Here is a 26,959-nt window from a genome sequence, read left to right as displayed (position 1 = left end):
CAGGTGATCATAGACACGATTTCCAGAATCTTCCCACAAGCCTTACAACATACCATGTTTAGGAAAAGTGGATATACAATGTGCTCATGCCTGTCACTTTGTAAGAGATAATAATTATAGAGTGACCACTATAGCCTTTATTAAAAAAAAAAAACAGAAAGGCAAATAAAGTTACAGAGGAAACCAAGCATATATCTACTAAATACTGGTTAGCATTCCTTTTTTTCAGTACTGAAGTTTGAACTCAAGGCCTGGTTGCTATCCTTTAGATTTTTTTTTTTCATTTAAGGCTGTTTGTCATCCAAGTTGCATTTCTAGCGTTATGAAGATTAACTGGAGATAAGAATCTCAAGAACTTTCCTATTCAATGTAACGAAGTCTCAATCTTCAAATTTCAGTCTCCTGTATGGCTAAGATTACAGGCATCGACCACCTACTTCAAGCCATGTAGCAAGTGTGAATAGATATTAGAGAACTTGATAGCTAACTGTTGATTGTTAACACACCTAAATTAGTATCAAATTCATTTTCGATAATAGCACTTTTTCTGTACCTGCTTCATCACTGTGCACCAAAATGTGTGAAGAATGTCTACATTTATGTCAAGAAAATGGCTGTTCTGGAAATGCCACGAGTCTCCATTTTGGTCATGGAAGTAACAACTATCAAATGATAAAATGCTGCTACAGGTAGCTGCTGAGATTCACTATCAGAAAGTCACACAAAGATGGAGCTGAGGAGAGAGATTCATGATATGATATAGGCAGGCTTTGGTCTCGCAGGAGTGAATGCACTGCACAACTCAAAGAAAACTGGGTCTATCAAGCTGCAGTGGGCATTGGCAGGGAAAGGATGGGATATAATAAAAGTCATAATGTAAACCTTTGTGTCTGCAACTTCTGCAGTCATAGATCTGGCTAAAACTATAGTGAAGTTTGCTTCAATTGCATCTTGTAGCATCTTGTAGGTTTGGACCACTAGTGAACACTTGCCAAACCTTGGGAACAGCCAAAAAGTTTGAAAAATACATGGGTGAGTAGCAAGAAAGCATTAATCACTTTTGTAAAGCATTCAAGTTTCTCTGTTAAGTCATTTTACAGTGGGCTTATATTTTTTTTCTTTAGAGAATACTTTATTAGTTTCTGTAATCAAACCCACATAGATAAGACCTTACATATTTAATAGTGTGTTTACCCCTGTACAAATGAAAAAAAATTAAGTTTAACATTTCTAGACCAATATAGTTATTAATTTCTGTACAATGAGTTGGCTTATATTTTGTTGGCTTTTATTGTGCTGGCTACTAAGAACAAGATTCAAGTAAAGTTTCAAGGTCTTAATGCAATCAAATGGAAGAGCTAAAAAGTGTATTTAAACTGTTATGACCGTCAAAATTGGCTTACTAATGGGAGGGCTAGAAATCACAAAGCAGGATTATGATTTTAGAAGTGAAGAAACAGAGATTAAAGAGAGGTGAAGAGGATATATTTTCTTTTAATAGTCTGAGCAGAACTTTCTGATGCAAAGAATCCATCATTAGGAAATGAAACTCTAAATTCTTAAATTCTTTTCCTTTGGAATTATAAATGTTTACCAATTAACTTTTTCTTTTAAGTTTGGCTACAAATTTTGCAAATATTTCACTATAAGAAATATATAACTATCATATTCTGATCAGTGTTGAAAAGGGTGAAGTGTTTTGTCTCCTGCCTTATTTTTTTGCAGATTAGGTATAAGTAATTTGCAAATAAAGCTTTAGAATTTAACAAATTAAACCTGTTAAATGTGTCCTGATTTACAGTTTTAGAATTAATATATATTAACATTTATATTAAATGTCACAGATTTAATATATATTACTATATATATTAAATGTCACTCACATTTAGTTTACCTGGACAACATCATTCTAATATCAACCAATCAATTTTACTGCACTCAGAAAACAACTTGAGAAAAAGTATATCACCATAAAAGTTGTCCTTATTATGCCAGCGCTGTCATCTCAGTGTTATTCCTACTCAAGAAGTAGCCTTCAACACATACTTTGAACACTGGAGAAAAGTATGTCTGTGTAGCAGTTGGGCATCTGTCAGTGTAGTTCTCAAGGCAAGGGCATAAAGATTCCACATTCCTTTAAGATCACAGAAAGCCCATAAATATAGCAGGTGAAAAACTTGCAAATTTCAGGTTAACTCTCAATTAAATAATAAACTAACTAGTTTTAGTTCAAAAAATACAAACTTTATTTAAAATGGAATTTCTATTTATAAAGACAGCCATGGTCAAGCTGGGAGTTTAGCCTAGTTGGTAGAGTGCTTGCCTAGTATGCAGGAAGACCCAAGTTCGATTCCTCAGTACCACACACATAGAAAAAAGCCAGAAATGGTAACTGTGGCTCAAGTAGTAGAACTCTATCTTTGAGAAAGCTCAAGGACAGTGCCCAGACCCTGAGTTCAAGGCCCAGGACTAACAAAAAAAATATTTTTTAAAAGGCCATGTTCTAACTTTCTCCTGAAAGAATTTTCATTGTTTTATTGACTCTATAATAAGTAAGTGATTTTGGGGGAGCAAATTAAGATTTATAGGATAAATACAATATCAGACACATAAAATTTAAATATCTGAATATATGTTTAAATATAATTGCCTCTTATGCAATCTTCTAAGTAAGAAAACATTTCCTAAATATGATGGGATAGTAAACAAAGTACCTTGAATTAAAATACATACAGATTTAAGCAAGTGTTAATCAAGGTTTTCCTCAATAAGGAAAAATATACTAAGAAAACTGATATTTTTTAGTAATTTTCTTTTTTCATTATTATTTTATTGGCAGGGCGATGTACAATTCCATTGGTAAGGCAGTGAGTACATTACTTCTTCAACACTGTTACTCTTTCCCATGTTTCTCTCCCACTTTCACTTCTCTCTCCCACTCGCAAGTTATAAAGTTCATTTTCAAAATATTGTCTTGTGAGTATCTTGGTTATACTGGCTCACCTTTTGTCCTTTGAACACCAGTATTCTTTTGTGCTTTGTATTATTCTGAAAGAAAAATTGAGCTAACTATCTTCTCCTCAAAACCTCTACCCTCTAAAAAAATTAACATTAGTACTGAAGGAGTTAAAAAGTATGTACAAAGACACTTTAGGTCTAGCCAACAAACATATGAATAATAGATGACCAAGCATCTTCAGTATGATGTAGGGTCTGTGAAATGTTACAAAACAATACATCTCCTACTTGTGAAATGCTTCAACAGGGCCCACGGGTGGGAAGTCTCCCTTAGGACATCCCCATCTGTTTACTTCCAACCACAGCTCTTTGTGAGATGGAAAGACAGCTGGAGGATTTTTGCAGGTCTCCAGGGGCTCAGTGGCTTCCTCTAATGCTTTTCTCTAATTGGCCTTGCGTTTAAGACACTTAGTCAACACTGTGGTTACAACCTTCAGATTCCCTGGCAGGCCTAGATGCCAAGGATAAGTTTCCTGTTGCATAGCAAAGAGAATTTGTAGATGAAACACTGATGGGGAGAGAAAGTACTTGTGAGTACAGGTCTCAGTGCTATTAGTGAATTATATTTGGACATTGGCAGAGTGCTTCATCTGTTGAAGAAAATAGAGCATGCAAAAAGTACAGATTCCTTGATCTGTAGAAAGCTTGCGATTTGTTCATTTGTTTCAGGATGAAATGGGGACATCACTTGAGGAGACCTTATAAATAGATATATCAATTGGTGGAAAAGGTACTTTCTCCTCACAAAAGTGAGAAAACAAAAAGCTGTTTTCACAAATTCAAGTGTCTATTTATGACTTCAATCATCTGGATTACACTGTAAAAATCACATTTTGGCCAGGCACAGGTGACTCAAGCCTAATCCTAACTGCTTGGGAGGCTGAGATTAGAGGTCTGAGGTTTGAAGCCAGCCTAAGCTGGAAAGTCTATGAAATTCTTAGGTCCTATTAACCACCTAAAGCAAAAAACACACAAAAAAGCAGGAAGTGGCATTCTGGTTCAAATGTTAAAGCACTAGCATTGAGCAAAAAGCTCAAGGACAGCACACAAGTCCTGAGTTCAAGCCCCAGGACTAGCACAAAATTAATAAAAATAAAAATCATGTTTGATTTATAAAAATTCCTTGCTCAAATTATTGCTCTTTGAAAAACTTCTAGCCTAATCCGCCCCTCCCCCAAACCATGACACCTTCATTTGATTCAGACATAAAATCTCACATAAAAGATTTTGTTATCTATATTACTATAGTTTCTATGCTTTAGGCCATATAACACTATATAGTGTGAGACAGCATACGAAATGAAATAGAGAAATACAGAATGCAAAAATGTAATACCATGTAATATTTCCACATCTTGTTTTTCTCATCTGTAATTGAAATGTATTAATACTTGTCTTGGGATCATGTTATAAGAAAAAGGGAATTTGAAGTGCAGAAAGATTATTTCCAAATTATAGCAATGATTACTTCTTAAATTTAGAAGATGAATTTCATGAGCTAAATATCTTTTAGTGTACTCTCATGAATCATCATCTTGGAGTTTTCTTTGAGGTTGAATATTAGTATTTCAATGTTAGGACATTGGAAAACAGCAGGTCAGCCCAGCCTGAAGAAACTAGATGTGTGTTGAAACATATCTGAATCTTTATAACATTGATTACTTGACATCTTTGTGGGAAGAACTAATTAGGACTGATAATACAGGCAGGTAACAAGGTATTAGTGTAGTCTTTGCTCATTGCAACCAATCAATATAAATTAGGCAGAAATGAATTTCTCATGTAGAATAATTCTATTTTTAGCTATCTAGAAGTGAAACCTGTAAACCATTAACAATTCTGGTTCATTCGGCTAGAATTTACCAAATGTGATATAAACGAACACTTTAGAGAGACCTAAAAGCAAGCATATAGAACTTCATACTGGAATTTTTGGAAATAAAGCCTTGTCCATCGTATTTAGATGATTTTACAGATGTACTCAAAGCAATAAACCAAAATACTTAAGTTATAGTGTATACTTTCCATATATGCATTTATTATTTGATGCATTAATTATCACATACATAATTAATAAAGGATTTATAAATCAGATACAACTTGTACAAAGAAGAAAACTGGCTTTCTTCTGATGAAAGCTCTTGCCTTGCAGTGTGCTAGTAAATGTTTAATAACTGGCTCTAGGGGTCTGGAGAGGACCCTAATTTGTAGTATTTGTATTTTTCCATGAAGTAAATAATTCCTGCATGATCACAATACAAAACTGGAAAGAAATGCTCAATAAATATCACATCACCTTATAGAATTACGACCATACAGTCCCTGTAAATGTAAAATACCCTCAGAGAAGAAAAAGGTTGACTTTTGAATATTTATTACCTTTGTTCTTAAAAGAACTTCAATTTTTATCATTAATATTTAATAAACTTGTATTTTGATAGGCTCACAAAAGTCCTGAAAGTAAAACTCCCCTCAGCTGATATACACTCATAGATGATTCCATCTGCTACTAATCATCCAGACTTTTATTTTTTAAAAAGTGCACACATGAGTGTACAAGGTACCAATAACTAATGCCTGTAATCCTAACTATGCAAGAGGCTGAGATCTGAGGATCCTGGTCCAAACCCAGCCAGGGAAGAAATGTCTCTAAGACTTGTCTCTAATTAACCAGCAAGAAGCTGGAAATGGAGTTATGATTCAAGAGGTAGAGTGCCAGCCTTGAGCAAATATTCTAAGGAAGAATGCTGAGAGAACCAAATAAATGGAGAGTTATGCTTTGATTAAGGGTTAGAATACTCCATGTTGTTAAAATGTTACTTCCATCCAAATTGAACCACAGATTCCATTCAATCCTAATCAAACTACTGGCTTACAGGGAGGGGGGTGGGAGGAGGGAAATAGGGACAAAAACATGAAAGGGGTATCAATGTGTGAGAAGTAATACAACTTCTATCTGGCAAATATAAATGTAACCCTATTAATTACATTAAACTTAATTTAATGTAATTTTAATTACATTAAAAAATACCCTTCTTGAATATTTGTTTGTTAAATATGTCATTTGAAATATGATGTAAAAATCAATGTTAATAAATTCTTTAATAAAAAAATACTGGCTTAAAAAATTCTAAGGGACAGTGCCCAAGATTTAAGTTCAAGCACTGTACACACACAAACAAAGGTAGGAAAGGTAGAATAAAATTGGAGGTAAAATTTCTATTCTCAGAGATATTTAAGAATAATCAGGCAAGTCATAAATACTGAAATCTGCAGTCGTAATCCTGACTTTGATGACTTGTGGAAGAGCCCCTAAATCTAAGACATGCTATATTTCATAAACCATAATTTAAAAGATACCCTTATCAGAAATTTGTATTATTATGGGCCAGGAATGTTGCCTAGTGGTAGAGTGCTCACCTACCATGCATGAAGCCCTGGATTCGATTCCTTGGTACCACAAATACAGAAAAAGCCAGAAATGGCCCTGTGGCTCAAGTGGCTCGCAGAGCATTAGCCTTCAGCAAAAATTGTCCGAGGACAGGGCCCAGGCTATTATATTTAACATCCCTTTGTATAACTACTTCAATGTTTTTAAAATTATATCTTAGTATGAACCTAATAAATGTCATTAACAAAATGCTTATTTTCCCATACTGTTGTATAAAGCATCAAACTTTGTCACTTCACTGATTTAACCAACCACCCTTCCTTCAGAGATGATGAATCCCACATGCATGCTCTTCTTATACAAAATATTAATCAATGCCACAGTAAAACTATCTCTCTTATTCATGGAACAGAGAAAACTGTCAGCAATGTATTTATGACATAACTTCACTCCCACAGAGCTCACATCTCTTACGAGACCCTGATGGCTTCAATTTCGCTCCCATATCTCATTAATAAAGAGACTGAATATCTGCATGAAGCAGTCAGAGAATAAGAACTATAGAGAAAGTAGAAGGAAGATACCCAACATTTAATTACACTTAATATTCAATGACACTACTGATATAAAAAAACATTCTAATGATCCTGGTTCAGACAATAATACTACCCTTCCTTCCTTGAACAACAGAACACATAATTCTTACACTTGGATAACTCAGTCTCTCTTGTCCACAATCTTCGCTCTTAGTTCCTTTTCCCAACAGATAAATGGCTCTCCAATAAAGCATTGATCTGAGGATTTTTGTACTCCTACCAAAAAGAAAAGTCATTTGCTGATTCAAGGATCTAATCTATTCTAGCTCTTATCAGTGCTTTAATCTCCTTCCTTCCTTCCTTCCTTCCTTCCTTCCTTCCTTCCTTCCTTCCTTCCTTCTTTTCTTTTTTATCTTTCTTTTTTATCATCTTTATTGCAGGGCCTACTTGGACCTGAGTTTCTTTTGATCAAGGTTAGCACTCAGCTCCATTTCCATTTTTTTGTTTTTTGGGTTTTTTTTTTTTAGTGGTTTAGTGGAGATAAGAATCTCAGAGACTTTCTTATGGAGGCTGACTTCAAACCTCAATCTTCAAATCTCAACCTCTTGAGTAGCTAGGATTACAGGTGTGAGCCACCAGTACCTGGCTTGCAGATTCTACCCTAGACCTACATTAGAATGTTCCATTGTTCAAGTCAACAAGAGCCAATCTTTGAATGGCTTAGTGCTATTGAAAACACATCAAACTAAAATGTAAATTAAAGGCTATTCTGCAATTCATTTGTGTGACGACTTAACTGAGATTTTGAATAACAATCAGTACATTATTATCTTTGATTATTATGTGACATCTTGATGCCCCTGCATGAAAATTTCCATATATTAAAGCCAAATACCAGTAATAAGAATTGAAAGCATTGCCAGGGGTGGTGGCTCACGCCTGTAATCCTAGCTGCTCAGGAGGCTCAGATCTGAGGATTGCAGTTCAAAGCCAGTCTGGGTACTAAGCACTGTGAGGCTCTTATCTCTAACCACTAGGAAACTGCAAGTAGCACTGTGGTTCAAGGGGAAGGGTGTTGGCCTTGAGCTGAAGAGCTCAAGGACAATGCCCAGGTCCAAAGTTCAATCTCCACAACCGACCAAAAGGAAAAAAGAATTGAAAACATTAATTTTTGATGAATCTTAGTAAGAAGCTATAATTTACCAAGTTTTTGTCAAAGTGTACCCTTATATCTAATATTCAAAGCGTCTGAAAAATTAAATTTGGATTTGCTTCCTTAAAAAAACAATATTAATGTTACTTCAAATCATACTACCAAAAGCACTATAAGAAAATAAAAAATAATCGTCACATAAAGAATCACGTGTGATTCTTCTTCATCCTCTTATGGTTGTCTAAATCATTAAGTATTAACCTGCCTTTACTGTAGAAGTTATTACTATGTTTATTCTCCCAGTGCACATCATTTCCCTAAGGAGATGGCTAGCGAGCTGACTTCCAAAATGTAAAAACAAAAAGGCACCAGTTCTTCAGTTCCAGGCCAAGGCATCCCTAATGGTAAGCAGAGTAAGTACTGTGTTTCAATACAACCCATGAGCATGTCTGTGTAGTGTGCAAGATAAGTATACTTCAGGGTTGGGGAGCCTTTTTCTGCAAGAGCCATTTGGCATGTGACCTTGCTGGTACGGATGTTTATACTACTACGCCAAAAAAAAAAAAAAAAGGCCACTAGATTTACTGAACTTTGAGTGTCATTTGTCTTGGCAGGAACAGACCAAATTATATCCTGGTCCTTCTGCTTCACATTGCTTGGATTTCTGTAAGCTTTCTGGTCATCTATTTTACTCCATTTTTTCCCTCTCTTGTGCCATTATGGTTTCATTCAGAGACTGAAATGATAAGAAGGAAAAGCAGATGTTTCCACTCAGTGTCTTCATATGCAAAGTCCTTCAGTGGTGTGTTTCCATTTTGTGTTTTTGTGATTTCTATCTTTAATTGGTGGGTTTTATCAAGCAGGTGCTATCCTGCTTCTTTAAAGAAGCTGTGTTTCAATGAGTAAATATATTAACAGAATAGTCAAACATAAATACTCATCCATATAAATTTCTGTAGAGAAACCCACAAAGGTTATGTCAGTGCATTTTGTCAGTAACATCTAAATCTTAAATTCTGACCTTATCTTTAAATTTCTTATGTTCCAATTATTTAAAACGTATCAGTTATATAATTGTTATGTACACTGATGCATCATAAATAAAAGTTACAAGGGTACTATTATATATATGTATATGCATGCATGTGTATATGAATATGTATGTACGTACGTACGTACGTATGTACGTATGTATGTATGTAGGAAATAATTTTTTAAAGTGAATATTAAAGTGACCGGGAGTTTGGCCTAGTGGGAGAGTGCTTGCCTAGCGTGCATGAAGACCCAGGTTCGATTCCTCAGTCCCACATACATAGAAAAAAGCCAGAAGTGGTGCTGTGGCTCAAGTGGTAGAGCTCTGACTTTGAGAAAGCCCAAGGACAATGCTCATGCCCTGAGTTGAAGCCCAGGACTGGCCAAAAAAAAAAGAGAATATTAAAGTTCAGAAGACAGAAAATAATCTATTTCCTAAAGTTTATGATAAGGATCCTTTCTTAAGGAAAAGAATATAAAATGGGCAAAACAAAAACCATAAGGAAGTGACTGAAATAAAAATGATTTGATTATAATTTGGGGCATTGTTTTAAACACTGTATTATTTCCTACAGAATGATTCAATATATGTATAAATAAGCATTTCCATTTCAGTGAACTTTAATCATTTCTACGTTATAAGTTTTGCAATCTTGACATTTGTTTCACGAAAAGGTGCAGGTATATGAATACATCTGTTCACGAATACTTAGATTTTTTCATAAAGAACTAAGCATGCTGAAGGGAAAGTAGGGGAAAAAATTCTACCAGTATCTCGGGCAAGTCATGGACTGAATAGAAACACATGACTTTTTAAAATAATTGACATAATGAAAATGTCCTTTAAGGAATACTTATCAGACAACCCTGTAGAGAATAAATTCAGTATGCCTCTGACCAGGGCAAGACAACTAAAGAAATAACTGAAGAAAGCTTACAAACTAGGTTTCATCAATTAAATGAAAAGGAAAATAAGTAGCAGGAGCTTGAAAGAGAAAATGTTTTTTAGTTTGTAAATGGGAACATTGTTCAAATTCACAAATAAGGTCCAGAACAATTATACTGTTTCCTGAAAAAGAAGAAATATATTTTGAGAATTAAACTATTTTCTTTCTCTTTTTTGCCAGTTTTGAGCCTTGAACTCAGGACTTGAGCACTGTCCTTGGACTTTCACAAGGCTAGAGCTCTACCCTTGAGCCACAGCACTACTTCCAGCTTTTTTCTAGGTATGTGGTGCCAAGGAATTGAACCCAGGTCTTCGTGCATGCTAGGCAAGCACTCTACCACTAGACCAAACTCCCGGCCCAACTATTTTATTTCTTATTTTATTAAAATTATCTTTAAGTAGTTGTACAAAGGAATTACCACTTTTGAAAACAGTCAGTGAATACAATGCATCTTGATAAATATCATCCCTTTCAATATTCTCACCCATCCCTCCTCTAAATACCCCTTCTTTCACTCTTCTTAAGTTGGCAGGATACACATTGAATTATTTTCTTTTTGCCAGTCCTGAGGCTTGAACTCCGGGTCTGGGCAGTGTCTGTGAGCTTTCTCAAGGCTAACACTCTACCACTTGAGCGACAGCACCACTTGAGGCTTTTTCTATATATATGGTACTGAGGAATCGAAACCAGGACTTCTTGCATGCTAGGCAAGCACTCTATCAGTAGGTCCCACTCCCGGCCCACAGATTGAATTCTTGACTGCGTTTTCCTACTCTACTCTCCCTTCATTTACCTCTTTCCTCTTGACCCCACCCCACATCAATTCCACTCCTAGACATTTATCTAAAGGAATACAAATCAAGTTTCAATAAAACTATCAACACAAACATGTCCACTGAAGCACGATTCATCCTAGTCATGGTACAGAATCAGTCCAGATGCCCCTTACTGTACAAATTGGTTCAAGAAAATGTGGTATATGTGAACAAAGACAGTTTACTCTTTCTTAGAAAAAATGATGTAAAAACTGTAAAGAACAGAAAGACCTGGAAAACATTAAGGTAATTAAGGTAAGTTAGGCCTAGAGAGACAAAGGATGTATGTTGGCCCTCATATGCGGGATCTAAATTTAACTTATGTTTGTAAGTAAATACATTGTATGCTGGTGCATACAAATGTAATAACTGAAATAGAGTAGATTCTAGGGAGCATTCAGATAGTGTAATTTCTTAGAAAGACAAAATGAAAGTTCAGCAAAATAAAGACAAAGAAGAAGGAATGTTGATATTACTTAATTTCAAGTAGGCTTAAAACCCTAAGTCTTTAAAAAGAAAATAAAAGAAAAAGAAAAAAGAGAAACAAAAAATGGGTGAGTGACTTCACAGTCTTGAGATAAGAAAACAAATGTAATATCCAAAGATATCCAAAAAGATTTAGATACTGTACTTATCCTGGGCCATCTATCTGGATACTTCTCCAGTTCAAGCAGTAAGACTGGTCCAATCTATATTCAGAAACAGCTTGAGGCAGATGCAGCAGATGTCATCTATCTCAGTAAGCATCTTCCAGTGGTCATTTCAAAAACCCCTTCTCTCCAAATTCTTCAGACACAGAAGAATCTGAGTGAAAGTCCCCACATCTGAAAGACCCATAGAATTATGCCAGAAGCTTTGGGTAATTTACACTTTCCCCAAGACATTTCTGTCTGGTAAGTCTTGATGGATATTGGACCACTGTCCTCTTGAAGTCTGTCAAGTGACTGATATATTTTACCCAATGACTCCATCAGGGAACCAATGACATACTACAGGCCACAGCCAATTCATTTTTGTGCTTGCTTATTCCACCTGTATGCTAAAATAACATCCCCATTGTTTCACTCAAGTTATTTCTTTTTTTTTTGAAGTAAGTAATGCTTTTTTTATTGTAATTAGTAAAAGGGTTACATGATATTTGCCAGATAGAAGGTGCATTAATTCACATACATTGATACCCTTTCACCTGACTACTATGTCCTTTGCCGGTTTTATAACACACTCTTTTTATTTTTTTTTAACCTTTACCCACTTTCTCCAGGTGATCTCATCCAAGGCTTTCAATACCAACATTGTACATGATCCTTAATTATGGAAATTGGATACAATCTTGTTCCTACAGCGCCAAGCTGCTAGTTGGCTATCAGACTTAGAAAGTATCTAGACTAGCATCTTTGTTCCCTAAGCGTTTTTTGTTGATCAACACATACACTCCACAGAATATAATCTTCCCACTTTCTGCTATTCAAGATATAGAAATCAACCACTCAGAAATGGCTGATTCAGGATAATCTCCATAGCAGTTATATTGTAAAGGATGACTATTAGTCAAAATTTTAACTTCCGTAACTTATTTTTTTAATTTTTTGTCTTTAATTAGTTGTAAAAAGAAGTCATATTCAACAAAGCTGTTTATGAACAGAATATGTAACTTTTTCTAAATTTCATAGGAAATCAAGAATGGTGACTCCTATCTGTAATCCCAGCCCTTTGGAAGATTGAAACCAGGAGAATATTAGGTGCAAGAGAGTCAGGCAAAACGTTATCAAGACCCCATCTCCATCAATAAGAAGAAATAGTGCCACACCTTTCAGCCTTTGCTGTTAAAAGGAAGATCATGCTCTAAATTGGCTTTGGGAAAGGAATTAACTAAAAAGATAACTAAGAAGTAAAAGAAAAAAAAATAGGCCAGAGGCATGGCTGAAATGGTCTACATCACAATTTTGAGGCCCTGAATTCATACATCAGTACAGTCAAATAAGAAACAAGAATATTATAATAAACATTGGAAATTAACAACTATGTTTTATTGAAGAAAAAGAACTATTTAAATTAAAAACTGTGTTGAAACAAATGTATCATTGTCTCTACATAATAAGAGAAATGTGTTTCTACATTGGCTGCCCAATATGTATGACAGGTAAGCCGAAGATTTCAAAAGAATTAATTGAAAAGTCATTACCACAGCTATCACCATTCAGACACCTCCAACACATTTCATTTCAATTTTAGAGTCACAGGTAGATTTGCCCACAGATGGTTCAAACTCAGGGTAGTAAATTAATGAAACTGTTTTCACAATGAGAAAAAAGATGCTAATTTGTTGAGAGGATATTCTCCAAAACAAAAAACCCACAAGTCATCTATTGTTACAAAGCTCTGTCTGTGACTCTTTTTAGAGTTTCTATTACTATCCCTCTGTCAATGATAGCTTTGGCTTTTAGTGCATTGATTATCAGTTTTGCTAGTAAATATGACTTTTATCTTTAAATGCTACAGAGAATAATTTATCTCCCCTGTGAACAACATCTGGAGTTAAAGTTTTATTGAGCATACCTTTGACCTCTGTGATGTTTGGAAGATGCCTAAAGTAAGTTCAACACTTCACAAAGGCAACTCAGAGAAAACAGAATGTCAGCCTGAGTTAACGTTAGACTTACACAAACAAGTCCGACTTAAATTTGGTAACTACAAGTCACGTACTAGCACATGTGATCACATACGATTTTTAAATCTAGACCATAGATATATCTGATAAGAGAATATATGTTTTAAAAAAGAAAAGTAAAACATACATATTTAAGAAAAACATTAAAGTATTTCAGCCCTTCAAAAAGAAAGAGATAGAGGGACAAAGGGTAACAAAAAATGCAGCCATCACTGCACTGAGGTTGAAAATGAACTATACAACTTGCTGAGTGAGGAATGGGAGGGGAAAACTGGGAGAGAAAGTGGAGAAGAGGTGACATTGTCTAATGTACTCATTACCTGACTTACATAACTGTAACTCTGTACATCACCATTATAATACAGTTTTAAAAACAATTTAAAAGAACAATATATTATCATAAAAATAATCAACATTACCAAAATATTGCAGAAGTTCTTTAAAAACTTGATGGATCAGCCACACACCAATGAATCAGTCTTCTAAAAAGAGTCACTACACCCAGCCATTCATTTAAAATTCTGTCAAGTAAAATCAGCATATAGCCATAACATAAGGGGTAGTAAGGGGTAGAAGTAAGAAGAAAAGGTAATGAAAAAAGACAGCCAGAACAGTGTAAAGGAGAAAGGAAGATAGATATGTAAACTGGAGTTCATTCACAGACATTAGCCTAAAAATGCCATGTTCTCTCCAATTAGAATTCTTCCATTTGAATTTTTTAAAGAGGGTTTATAATGCAGATGAACTGGAAATAGTATCATTTAAGAAAATCCTTCATGGGTTAAACTTTTGGGGTTAGCACGCCATCTATGTGATCATGTTATATAGAGTCTTGGTCATTGCTCTGCAGATTTTCAGCTAGGTCAGTCAAATGTCAACCCACTCCATGCCTGCACCACATGATTGCTTCCAAAGTCCTATCTTTTAACATTTGGTGGGAGCCAAGAAAATCATGAATGGGAAACAAATGTCAGGTGTTTTTCAGTGAAAGAACACCTTATTAAGTTTACAAGTCGATTTATGGCGTAGGCTTCAGCAGGCTCAGAAGGTTGTTTTGTTTTCAGAGATTCATTTAGTTATTTACTTATTTGTTTTGTGAATCAGATGTTAAACACAATCATAATTTAAAATTAAACTATACAAACTTAAAGAAATGCTAATTATTTTGCCATGTTTTGTGTTATGCTTTTGAAGTTTTGTTTATGCCTGTGTTATTGGCTTAATAGAAGTTTTAGATGAACATGTTCTTAAAATAAGACAAGATAGAACTAGTAATGGAAAACAAATTGGAATGTTCTAGAAAATAGATTATGTTTTCTTTCTCATTGATTGTCTAGACTCAGGAAATTTGTGAGCAAATATTTTTTAATACTGCATCTTGATACTAAAGCTTTATCATGTCTGTAACCATTATTTTCTCAGTATCACAACAGGACTTGAGAAATTAACTTTTTAGCATTTGGAAATTTTTATCCAATTCAACAAAAAGTTCTAGTACTACCTTGCTTGTATTATGTTCTCTTTTCTCCATAAAGCACATAAAAATATTGACCAGCAGTCATGTCACTACTATAGAACCAAGAATTTGTTAAATTGAGTAAAAAGGTTTTGCCAGATTTAATAAGCGATAGAGAACATATATTAGAGTACTGTGAAATTTTATGTCTGTGGTTTATCTGTGATGTTACATATAAATGGTATTATCATCTGTGATAAACTATGTGTAACTTCATGTAATAACCTAGCCTCTTTTGTGGGACTTGAGCCTCATGGCAATAGAGTGACCAGCATTCAATGAACTAAGCTAGGAGTCATTTTCATAACAGCACAATGACCACTCTCCACCTTAGGGCTCAAAGAGAGCAGCGCTGAGTTTCAGTGGGGCCTGAGCTTTAAAGGTAAATACCACAAGCATAACTATATGTAGGTGGTCCAGCAGGTTAAGCAGTTTTACAAAAACAAAAACAATTTGCTAAGCTTTACAGGTTACTGAAATGAGTCCCAACTTGTTCACTGGATATCTTTCTTAGAGAATAGCTCTAGAATTTTTTTTTTTTTTTTTTGATGCTCAAATGGCCGGCGTGGCTCATGCCTGTAATCTTAGCTACTCCAGATTTGATAAACAGGAGGTCCATCATTTGGCAAAACTTCACATGTCTCTTAAGTATGGTGGCCTCTGCCTGTCTTTCTAGCTGTTTCAAGTTGTATGAATAAAATGTCCAAGTAAGCCAGGGAGAAAAAGAGAGACCCTGTCCTGAAGATAAGTAGAACAACAACAACAAAGACTACAAGTATGGCTCAAGCGGTAGATTTCCTACCCAGCGAGCACAAAGCCCTGAGCCCAATCCACTGCTGCCACATAAACCAAAACACAAAATAATGTGCTAAAGCCCTGTAGAAACTGCAAATATGATTATAAATTCAACCAATATATTTCAGCTCCTAACGTAAGCACTGAGAACTTGGCAGAGATGGCGAAAAAAATGAATAATGTTTGTTCTCGTCCTCAAGTTGCCTACAGTTTAGTCATGAGTGATACATGTAAATAAGAAGACATTTAAGAGAGTATAAAATGTGTCATAACTGAAGAAAAAGCAAATTGTTATGAGACTGAAGGGACCTGGTGATTTTATCTGGAGCATCACAGAAGAGCACACATAGAAGATGGAATCTGGAGACAAGATTTGAAGAAGTATCAATGAAAAAACTGCATCTGAAACTGGAAGTGTTTGGGGCTGATACCTGACAGTCTAAAACTCATTAGCGTAACTACTGCAATGACCATGAAAGAAATCATTAAGCGCCCATAAACCTGCTGCATTAAAACTTTATGCTATTTCCATGTAAACTAGAAAGTGTGTCAACGTGGAATACACAATGTAGTGTTCTAATCCAGTCCTACAGAAGCCATGGCTCAGGAGATGGTTTTTTTTCCAATTTGTAAGTCCATTATTTATTTATTTATTTATTTACTGCCAGTCCTGGGCTTGAGCTCAGGGCCTGAGCACTGTCCTTGGATTTTTCTCAAGGCTAGAGCTCTACCACTTGAGCCTCAGCTCCACTTCGGGCTTTTTCTAAGTATGTGGTACCGAGGAATCGAACCCGGGTCTTCCTGCATGCTAGGCAAGCACTCTACCACTAGGCCAAACTCCCGGCCCTGTAAGTCCATTTTTAACACCATGCCCAATTTTAAAACCCAAAGTAAAAGTTGTCCTTTCTTTTTCTCCTGAAGTAAAAGAAAACATTTTTATTTGAGTGAATTTTTAAAATTATGTTTCCAAGAAAACGATAAAAATCCATTTAATGTAAGTTTTTTTCACAACACAGAATGGATTGTCCAATAGACTTCAAGATAAATAGTACTGATTGCATTCCTATGAATTCATAAATAATTCATGCATTATGTAAACAATGAGTACATCCAAAGCAGAGCTTTCGGGGGAGACTGGAACAAACGCCGAAGCAATGGAGAAGTGAAAACATTTTTAAAATGTCAAGGAACGAGGACTATTCAACCACATTGTTTCACCCTTCAGTTAATGAGTCACGCAAGAGTTCACCTTGCTCAGTAAAGTTCCATAAAAGCCTTTCCCTCTTGCTTGTCAAAATACCCTACTCACACCTTCGTAATTCTGGCAAAACAAATCCAAGTGTGACAGAGCACCTACTGGCTTTGTGCTAAGTGCAAGGAAAAGAATGTCTATTCATCTCTCTCACACACCAACGTGTGACCCCACCAACATCTGACCCCAAAGATTTTTGGCCTTGACCTCAATTGACATAGCAATGGACCCCCAGGGTCCATCTAGAGGTATTAAGAGCATTGCTCCAACCTAGCAATCTCAACTTCACACCCACAAGACACCAGGCCAAAGAGGACCAGTTCCCTCTGTTGTCTCCCGATGACAGCTGTCAGTAGGTTGCTGCCTGAATAGGCAACATTTCAACAATTGGAGCCTAGGTGCGGAGAGAGGTGGGGGGCGCCATGGGAGGCCAAGGGGCTGAAATGACTGTTTTTTATAAGCACCCGGTCCAGTCTCCTCCAGCACCACCTTCCAGCCTGCTCAGGCGCGGGGAGTCGCTAGAGTTGAGATCCTTGCTCTCTCAGACCCGGGGACTCTTTCCCCACGCGCCTCCGAATGAAACCCGGTGAAAACATCCCAGGAGAGAGTCCCCAGCTCCCGCTCCCCTCAACTTCCGCAGGCGCGCGCGGGGCGCGCTAGCCCGGGGTCCCACACCGCGGCTGGGGCGGGGAAGGCGCTTGCTCACTCCGGGGAGCGCCTCGGCTGCAGCCCCGGGACGGCGCGGCGACACCCGGCGGGGGATCGGTGAACCCCGCGCGCCTGGGACCAGAAGTGAGATCGCGCCCTCCCGTGGGCAGGAACGACCTGGCGAGTGGCGCGGGGACCCGGAGGGCAGTGAGAGCCCAGCCGTGTTGGCGGGGGAGAGGAGAGTGGGGTTCTCTCGAGAGAAGCGCCCGAGCTCGCCGACCCAGCCGGCGACGTCGCCGGGTTCGGGCTGAGGTCCTGGGAGGAGAGCCTCCCCGGAAAGGCGAGCCGGGGTCGGTCCCCGAGCCGGGGCGCGCGGAGCGGGAGGCGAGGAAAGCACTCACCAGCTGCAGCGCACAGAGGCAGATGAGCGAACAGCGGCCCGAGCAGCGGCCCATGGTGTCTGCGGTGTCCCAGCGGCGCCTTCCCGGCCGCGGCGCGGCTGCCTCGGGACTCCGGAGTTGCCCCGCCCGGCTCACCGCTCTCCGCCTAGGGGCTCGCGCGCCCGCCTTTGTTAGTTTCCCGGCAGGGCGGGCGGAGGTCAGTGCGGCGCGCACGACCCAGAGCGTTTGGCAGGGGTCCCGCTTCCCACTGCACAGGTCTGCTTCTTGGGGAGGGGGAGCCGAGCCGGCGGGCGGGGCAGGGGGGACGGAAGGAGGCTACAGATGGCGAGTGGGCGAATGTCTCTTTAGGGGAGGGGAATGGAGCGGAGGTGGGCGTCTGGAAAGTGGAGTGGGCTGCTGTCTGGGTCGGTGGTGGTGGTGGTGGTGGTGGTGGTGGTGGTGGTGGTGGTGGTGGTGGTGTGTGTGTGTGTGTGTGTGTGTGTGTGTGTGTGTGTGTGTGTGTGTTGGGAGGGGATGAATGAGAGTGTCACCAGGGAGAATCAGAGACAGTCTAGTTAGGAGTCCTAGGGGGGAAAAGACACAGAGAATGAAAATGAACGGGAATGAGCATCAACCAGGGAGTCTGGTGGAGCAGAGCTGGAGCCCATTGGCGACCAGGGGAACTGGGGAACCGCGGGCCGCTCAGCTTTCTTGCCCGAGGTTGGAAGGGACGAGGAACTGGAAACGTTTGCAAAGGGTGGGATTGAGGCTTGGTGGAAGGAAGGAAGGAATGAAGGGAGGGAGGGAGGGAGGGAGGGAGGGAGGGAGGGAGGGAGGGAGGAAGGGAGGGAGGGAGAGAGAGAGGGAGAGAGAGAGAACAGAAGGTGGGGGAGGATCACAAGGTTCAAGGCCGAGGTGGGGATGGGTGCTGCGGCGGGCGCGGGGCGCTTAGCCCCAGAGTTCTCTGGACTGCGGCGGTGCCCGCAGCAGTGGGTGGCCTGCAGGGCGCCCCCGCTGGAGTCAGCAAGGAAAAGTTGACAGAGTTGATTGGCCACTGCGGAGAAGGGATGTGCGGATGGTTGGTGGCACCGGGAAAGCCTGGATGCTGGGAGCACTGCCTTAGGGACCTCAACGCCAAGACACTTGGAGATCTCCATCCAGGAGTAAGAAAAGTCATAGTATTTTATCTGAATGGAGAGGAGGTTGTATTCCGAGTATGGATAAATATGACTTTGCCCCAGAAAGAAAGAAAAAAAAATGAGAGGGGCTTGGAAGACTGGATTCGGGGTAGTTAAAATCCCGGATAAAGTTTCTATGAATCCTAAGGAAATTTGTTCTCTCCCATCTAGCAGAACAATGGCGCAGGAGTTCTGAAGAGAATTAAATTTCACAGGACTCAACTTCTGATTCTTTGTGCTCATTCCTTGTCTCTACTGCAACTGCTCAAAAATTCTCAGCAATTCGCCCAAAGAAAGAAAAGACGCCTCCCGATGAACTGTCTCCTGGAGAGGTTTTTTGTTGTTCAGAATTTGGCGCAGAAACCATATTTTGAATCCGCTGCTTCCTCCTGGGTTCTCAGTGATAGGTTGGTAAGATACAACAAAAGATCGTTGCATTTTTAATACACATATTCAATGTGTGATATCTGTTCCAGCAACTCACTTACTAAAGGGAGCTGAGTTTTTGTTTTACAGTGAGCTGGTTCTTTCTGAAATGTTCCTTCAGGACACATATTTATGATTTGACAGTTTCAGTGCCCAAGAAATTCCTCCCTTGATATCTTTGAAATTCTAGTAGGGACACATGAACAACCTCAGGGATTAGGTCAAGAGCATGAAATGTGTACGTTCTCCCCCAATTCATTATCCTAGACAGAGGGGCGAGAGCATGCATACACACAAGCACACACACACACACACACACACACACACACACACAGTGATTTTTTTAACCTGTTAAGACATCCATAATCAAAATTATGAGAAAACGGTGCCTTTCTTTACACACAATGAATAGTCAGGATCATTTCTGGAGACACTAAGGAACATGAATCCTGAGAAATAAAGAACCAGGCATGTGAAAAGGACACTGCACAAAGTCTTAGGCCATTAACCATTCTGTATGATGCAGCTGAACACGATTGCTCCTAAGTCCTCTCTGTCTTCCAGCCATTTCTCTTGCCTCTTCATCTGGAGATGAAGTCATAATCAGAATGATGCATCCTTCCTTCCAATTTTTTTTTCCACAGGTGTCATCCCTTAACTGCTCATTACAAAAAAAGGTCATTCTAGCTGCCACATTTGCAAAGGTGAAAGATCTTATTTATTCCATGCCTTTCCTGACAAGGCTTGCAGCGGGGAGTGAGAGCAGGTACACAAATGAAGTAATGATCCAGACTATGAAGACTAATAGCTCAATAAAGACAATACTTTGTCTTTCACTCCAAATTATTCAAGGTTAGACCAATGTTCTTTTCCAGGATTATATCTATTTATTTGACAAATGGCATACAGACACTAGCATGCGCTGAATTCTTGGTAGCAGTCTATGTGATTTCTGTGTATTCATTCAACTCATCAGGAAGAGGTGGATATGGATTATCCCTATAGACAAACTAGGTCAACAGGAAGTGAGAGTTCTTTGCCAAAGAGAGGAGCATGAATACAAACCCAGTGGATCCAAACCGTCAGTACCAACCCTGTAGACTGATTAAAGAGTCTCAGAGATTCCTTGTAACTGTGTCACACACACACACACACACACACACACACACACACTCCCTCTCTCAGGAGGTCCAGATGAGAATTTCTTCTTTGGGTATTTTAAGACTGTTGAAAATACATTTGCCTTAATTTCATTTAAAGAAACAATGCTAATGACCATATAAATTGTTTGGTCACATTTATTTCTCTGTATCTTACTCTTGACATGCAAATTGTTCCAAATCTTCTTTTTTTTTTTTGACACTTAAAGTATTTTGTTTTAACAGTCATGGGCCTTGAACTCAGGGCTTGAGTGTTGTCCTTGGACTTTCTCAAAGCTAGAGCTCTATCATTTGAGCCACAGCACCATTTCTGGCTTTTTTTTTTTTAATGTATGTGGTTCCGAGGAATTGAACCCAGATCTTTGTGTATGCTGGGCAAGCACTATACCACTAGGCCAAACTCTTTGCCCCCAAATGCTCCCTTGTTTCTTTCCTTCTTCTATCTTCCCCTTCAATGACCCCCTTAGGTTTCATCTCTTAACTGCTCATTATGAAAAGGGCCTCTCTGTCTGCTAGGTTTGCAGAAGTGAATCATCTTATTCTCTGCCATCCCTGAAGAGACTTGCAGGTGGGAAGTAAGAGCAGATACACAAATGACATAAAGAGTTGGTTCATCTGAAAGAAGTTGGTACCAAGAGCTACCATATTCCTGTGAGGATCAGCAAGATTCTTCTTAGGAAAAATGAGACTAGAAAATGGAAGTAATGGAAAGGGTGGAGCCTGGAGAAACACTGGGAAAACAAACCAAAGAATAATGTAAATGGAAGAGCCCATCATGTGTATGCCATAGAATATCAGAAAACTCACTTTGTAATTCTAGGAGCCCCTTTTTTTTTTGCTTTCATATGAAGTGAGTGTAGTGATATGCTTTGTCCAAAGAACTAAGCCTTGGCATTTGTTCTGCATTTCTACTCAGGATGAAGCCAGACCTTAGCTTTGTTCGGCACTCATGTTAAAATATGTGCAGATCATTACTGAGCACACTATCTGAAGTAATGCCTCAGTTGCCTCATGTTTAGTTTCCTTCTAAATACATATTTTCCTACTATGTGATTTCCTGTATTCCTTTTTCAGATACAATGCTATTTCCGTAGTGCTTATTATAATAGTTAAATTCAGTATTTACTGAAAAAGAATGATATATCTATTATATAATATATATTAGCATTACAGTTTGTAAAATGTTCTGTATTGTTCTTGTCTGCAAGTCGGTACCCTCAATGATTCAGAATTTTAATTGTCATTTGACCCTGTAAAGAGGTGCTATCTTTAAGAAGTGATTATATCATAAGGGCTCTGCCTTTATAATGGATTAAGAAGAAGAAAGAAAGATGAGAAAGGAAAAGAAAGAAAGAAAGAAAGAAAGAAAGAAAGAAAGAAAGAGATAGAGAAAGAAAGAAAGAGATAGAGAAAGAGAAAGAAAAAATCTACTAATCTATCAGTTAAAGTTGTGGGTGGACAAAGTTGTCCAAACTAAAAAGATAACTAGAGGTGAAATGGCACACTTGAGAGCAAAGTTTCTAAGTTTGTATGTTGAGTATTTTTTACTCAAAAAGTTCTTGCAGCCAAAGTGTTTGAATTTTGTAATAGTTACAGATACTAATTACAGATAATTAGATATCGAGAGGATGGGACCCAAGTATAGGCTTCATTTAGGTTTCACACACAATTTATGGCACAAAAAGTAAAAAAAAAAGAATTACCATTATTTAGTGAGCCTGTATTTTGAGAGCAACATGTGGTCCACTGTGGAATTTTATACTTGTGATTTCAGATGGCTCTTTAAAAGTTTTAGATTTTGGAGCATTTCACATTTCTAATTTTCATCTTAGAGAAACTCGACCACTAGGATTGAGATTACAGCCTTAAATCCTTCCTTAATGAAATCTCCTTAAGCTTTCTCCACATTTTTGGGTTCATTTATATCTTCCAGTTTTGTGATTTTGTTTGAGTGGGAATAACCTTAAGTTCTCTAACTACTGTGAAATGTTTCTGAAGTTGCCCCAGAGGTTACCATTAAGGTAAGTGAAAGTTAATACTGTCTATATAACTTGCTATTTTTTTCTTAAGTTTAAGACTACTTCAAAATAAATAATTAAAACTAAGGAACAATCTGCAAAATGTGACCCAGCAGACATACGCAATATTATACCAGATGCTCATCAGAAAAATAAGACCTAACACAAAAGACAAGAATTTGAGCTATATGGAGAAAACATTTTTCAGTAACCTATGAGTGATAGAGGTTTGGCTTGTTGTATTTTAATATGTACATAAAATTTCAAATAATTACACCAGCGTAGGAAATCATTTCATTTGCTCTGCTTTTCAAATCACAATTCAGAATGAACATGATTCCACTTGTCCCTGTGTTTTGTTTTGTTTTTTAATTAAATTGGTTTGGTTTGGAACCCAGCCAGGATTTTACACACCTGCCATCACTGATCTATGTTCCCTGGCTTTTATTTTCTTTTTTGTTTATTTATTTTTGCCAGTACTGGGGATTGAACTGAGGGTGTTAAGCTCTCACTTGGCTTTGTCACTCAAGGCTGGTTTTCTAACACTTGAGCTGCACCTCCACTACCAATTTGCTGTGTTTTTGTGGTTAATTGAAAATAAGACTCTCTTAGACTTATCTCCCTGAGCTGAATATCAACAATAAGCCACAGATCTCAGCCTCCTGAGTAGCTGGAATTACAGGTATGAGTCATCAGAGCCCCGCCCATCATTTCTAGTTATTCAGGATATGGGAGAGGTTTCTTAAGCTGTCATTAAAAATGTAAAATCACAAAACATCCTCTATGTTCTTAAATGAGAAAATAAGAGAATGAGGTTAATCACAAGAGAGAGCAATCATTTATTTAAGACTGTGGTATGATGTATCAGATTTGAAAATCAGAAGTAACATTCAAAGTAAAATCTCATCAGTTTCCTTCAATTTATTATAGCCCAAATGTACCCACTCAGTAAGGCTATATCCTTACCTGGAAGGTGGCTGTTCACTACAGGAGAGCACATTTTATTCGAAAACGTTCTTTTATCTTAGGTTTGCACCCAGTGAGTGTTCTGTAATGCCCCTATACTGAACAGCAGTAGGAATTGATAGATGTTTTGAAACAGTTTGAAATGTAGTTCCATTTCATTCTGAGATGAATTTATTAAAAATAAAAGGTAAAAGACACAGAAATCTAACTTTTCATTTAAAAACCACCCTGAGTACCCCTGAGTATGTACATATCAATATTCAAGTGTTTAATGAAGTCAGTGGTGCAGAAATAAAATGGGAACTGCACAAAATCACTCTTGTGAAGCAGCAATCCCAGTCAAGTAAAAGGTTTGTTGTCTGCTAGCTCCTCAGGAGACTGAAATCTGAAGATCACGGTTTGAAGCCAACCCAGGCAGAAAAGCCTGGTACCAGCAACAACAAAAAGGAAAGAAAGAAAGAAAAAAAGAGAAAAAAGGGAAGGGAAGGAAAGGGAAAGGATGGGGGGAGGGGAGGGGAAGAAAGGGACCAGAAGGGAAGGAGCTTCTGTTGCCCCATCCTTAGCATCTTGTTTTACTCTTCCTGAATACAGAGGTGCAACTTCTTTCTGCCAGAAATTGTATTTCACCTACAAGATAAGATATGATACCCATCCCTCAAGGACTTCCCCTCTGTAGGAGGGGAAAAGCTACATATAAATACTAGGAGAAAAGCTGACATATAAATTCCTCAGTTTCATGAACTGTGAGAACATAGGGTACATATACTGTTCTGTCTCAGCTTTGGTAGCCCATGTAGTCATTTACTTCATGGTTCATCCTTTTTTGGTCTTTCCCCTTAAGAATCTTTTGTACTTTTCTCCCATGGTATAGGTAGAAATCACCTTCTACTTAACTGTTAACATTTGAGTTCTTGTAACAAAGTATTTGTTCATACAACGCCTAATAAAAATCTAGTTACAGGACCCTAAAGAAATAATCAAGGAAATCCAATCCCATTTTTAATATTTGGAAAGCATTTTAATTGAATTCAGATTTTATAAAGATATTGAAATGATAAGGAGATAGATTCTGAACTTACAACATAGACTCAGCCTCCAGTACTAATACATTAGAGATTTACACAATGGAAGGTCCCATCCACTAATCACTGAAGACTAGGAGCAGTCTGAGCAAGAAATACTACAATTGTTTCTAGCCCTTTAGGCTAACTAACTTAATATACCTCATCTTAAGGTATTCTTTAATATACTTCAAATACCTCATCTATCTGATGACAAGATACTCAATAGATTTTTGGAACAGTGTGATAAAATAAAAAAAGCTTGATTAGTCCACCGCAAATATGGACATGGTGTTGTAGGACTCACAGAAATGTTAAGTCTTTGAGGGGAGACCTGAAAATGTGTACTAGTACTAAGTCTGGTTTGTCATGTGTATTTATCTTTCTAGAAGCTATGGTTCTTTCAAGCCTACTTTTGGATTTCTCCTCATTAGTTTCTGTGAGGTTCTTCAGTGGAGCAATCACCCTTGTGTCAAGACTTGATATATTGTGTACTAAATATGCCAGGCTCTATTTATGTGTGTGCCGTATATCCATTTTTTTGGCCAGTTGAGGGGCTTGAACCCAGGTCCTTGGCACTGTCTTCTCAAGGCTAGCACTATACTACTTGACCCACTGTACCACTTCCAGCATTTTCTGTGTATGTGGTACCAAGGAATCAAACCCAGGGCTCTGTGTATGCTGAGTGAGCACTCTACCACTAGGCTATGCTCTTGGCCCCTCATATCCATTTTTAAAACAAAGATTATTATCACTGTTATCAGGAAAAGTTGTCTCTGAGTAAGGATTCTGCTTCTTGCCAGTTTCTCAGTCAGAGCTTATTTCCTCTTTGGCAGAGCTCAGCTCTTTTATGAGATGCCATATGGGAAAGCAAGCCGAAGCTATGGTATCTCTACCCTTTTTTAGCAAGAAGTATAACTTCCAAATGGTATCTTATTCTGAAATGAAGCACAAACATTTACTTGCCATGCTTGACATGGATACAACTTGGAGGGTTTGCTGTTCCACTATGCAGTTCCACCCACTTTACAACGGAATAGTCAATGAAGTGAGGTTTTATGTTTAGGTCTTGTAGAAAAAGAGATGCTTTTAAGATTGAAAGACAGGTAGCTAGCATCTCACCTCAGCTTCAGTAAAGTATAAAAATTTGGAGGATCATACATTAAAATGTATAAAAATAAAAGATGCTAGACAAATAGCAGCAGAATGGTCCACCTGTCTTTAAATCAGATTATGAATCAATGTCTGCAATATAAACTCTCTTAAAGTAGGCTTAAAGTAGGCTTATTGTTTTGCCCAAGTTCATGATTTTGACCCATGAAATTCCTAGAATAACCCCAGAGATAGCCATAAAAGTGACTAGCACATGAGTTGATGAATGTTCTCTCTGTCTCTGCTTCTGTCTGTCTGTCTGTCTCCCTCTCCCTCTCCCTCTCCCTCCCCCCCTCCCCCTCCCCTCCCCCCCCCTCTCTCTCTCTCTCTCTCTCACACACACACACATTCTCAGTTGACAAGGGAGGTTGTTCATATTACAGTCTTGTGATTGTCTTCTGTCTGTGGTTTCATTCTCCTCACATTCAGTTGAGTGAAGGGAAAAAGAGAAAGAAAGATTTGGAAGTGATAGTGGCAAGTTTTAAAGGCTGTTCTTGGAAGAGAAAATTTGTTAATATATTTCTGGCCTCATTTCATGGTCCAAAATCAGCCACATGATCACATCTAATTTTTTTTAAATTTTGCAATCTCATTTAATTTTCCTAGTCATCTTTTTGAGGTAGGTGCCATTGCCACTGTGGGACCCAGAGGATTAACTTGTATAAGTTCATTCAGATCCTTAGGAAGCAAAGCTAGTCTTCAAGTCCTGGTTAAGATTTTAGCAATACCAGAGTCTGGAAGATTGCAATCCTAATTCAGCTAGGTAACAACTCAGTAATCGCCTGAGCTTGCCTGAGCTACCGTGATCTCTACAAATCAAATCAACTTCAGGGCCCAGGAGAACCAG

General features: G+C 38.2%; 1 protein-coding gene across 1 annotated transcript in view; it reads right to left on the bottom strand.

Annotated features, from left to right (window-relative positions):
• Nkain3 (sodium/potassium transporting ATPase interacting 3) overlaps positions 1 to 18,301 on the bottom strand; it is a 518,782-nt gene extending 500,481 nt beyond the window's left edge. The window contains exon 1 of the mRNA XM_090338872.1: positions 18,173 to 18,301. Within this exon, the coding sequence (XP_090194998.1) occupies positions 18,173 to 18,226 (54 nt within the window). The 5' untranslated portion in view covers positions 18,227 to 18,301. The remainder of the gene's footprint in view (positions 1 to 18,172) is intronic.
• Between the last annotated feature and the right edge of the window lie 8,658 nt (positions 18,302 to 26,959).

Source organism: Megascapheus bottae, chromosome 9 (genome assembly GCF_031878675.1).
Source record: "Megascapheus bottae isolate mThoBot1 chromosome 9, mThoBot2.hap1, whole genome shotgun sequence".
In the NCBI taxonomy this organism is placed as follows: domain Eukaryota; kingdom Metazoa; phylum Chordata; class Mammalia; order Rodentia; family Geomyidae; genus Megascapheus; species Megascapheus bottae.
Note: the sequence above shows the minus strand (reverse complement) of the source record. Positions and strands in the feature narration are given on the sequence as shown.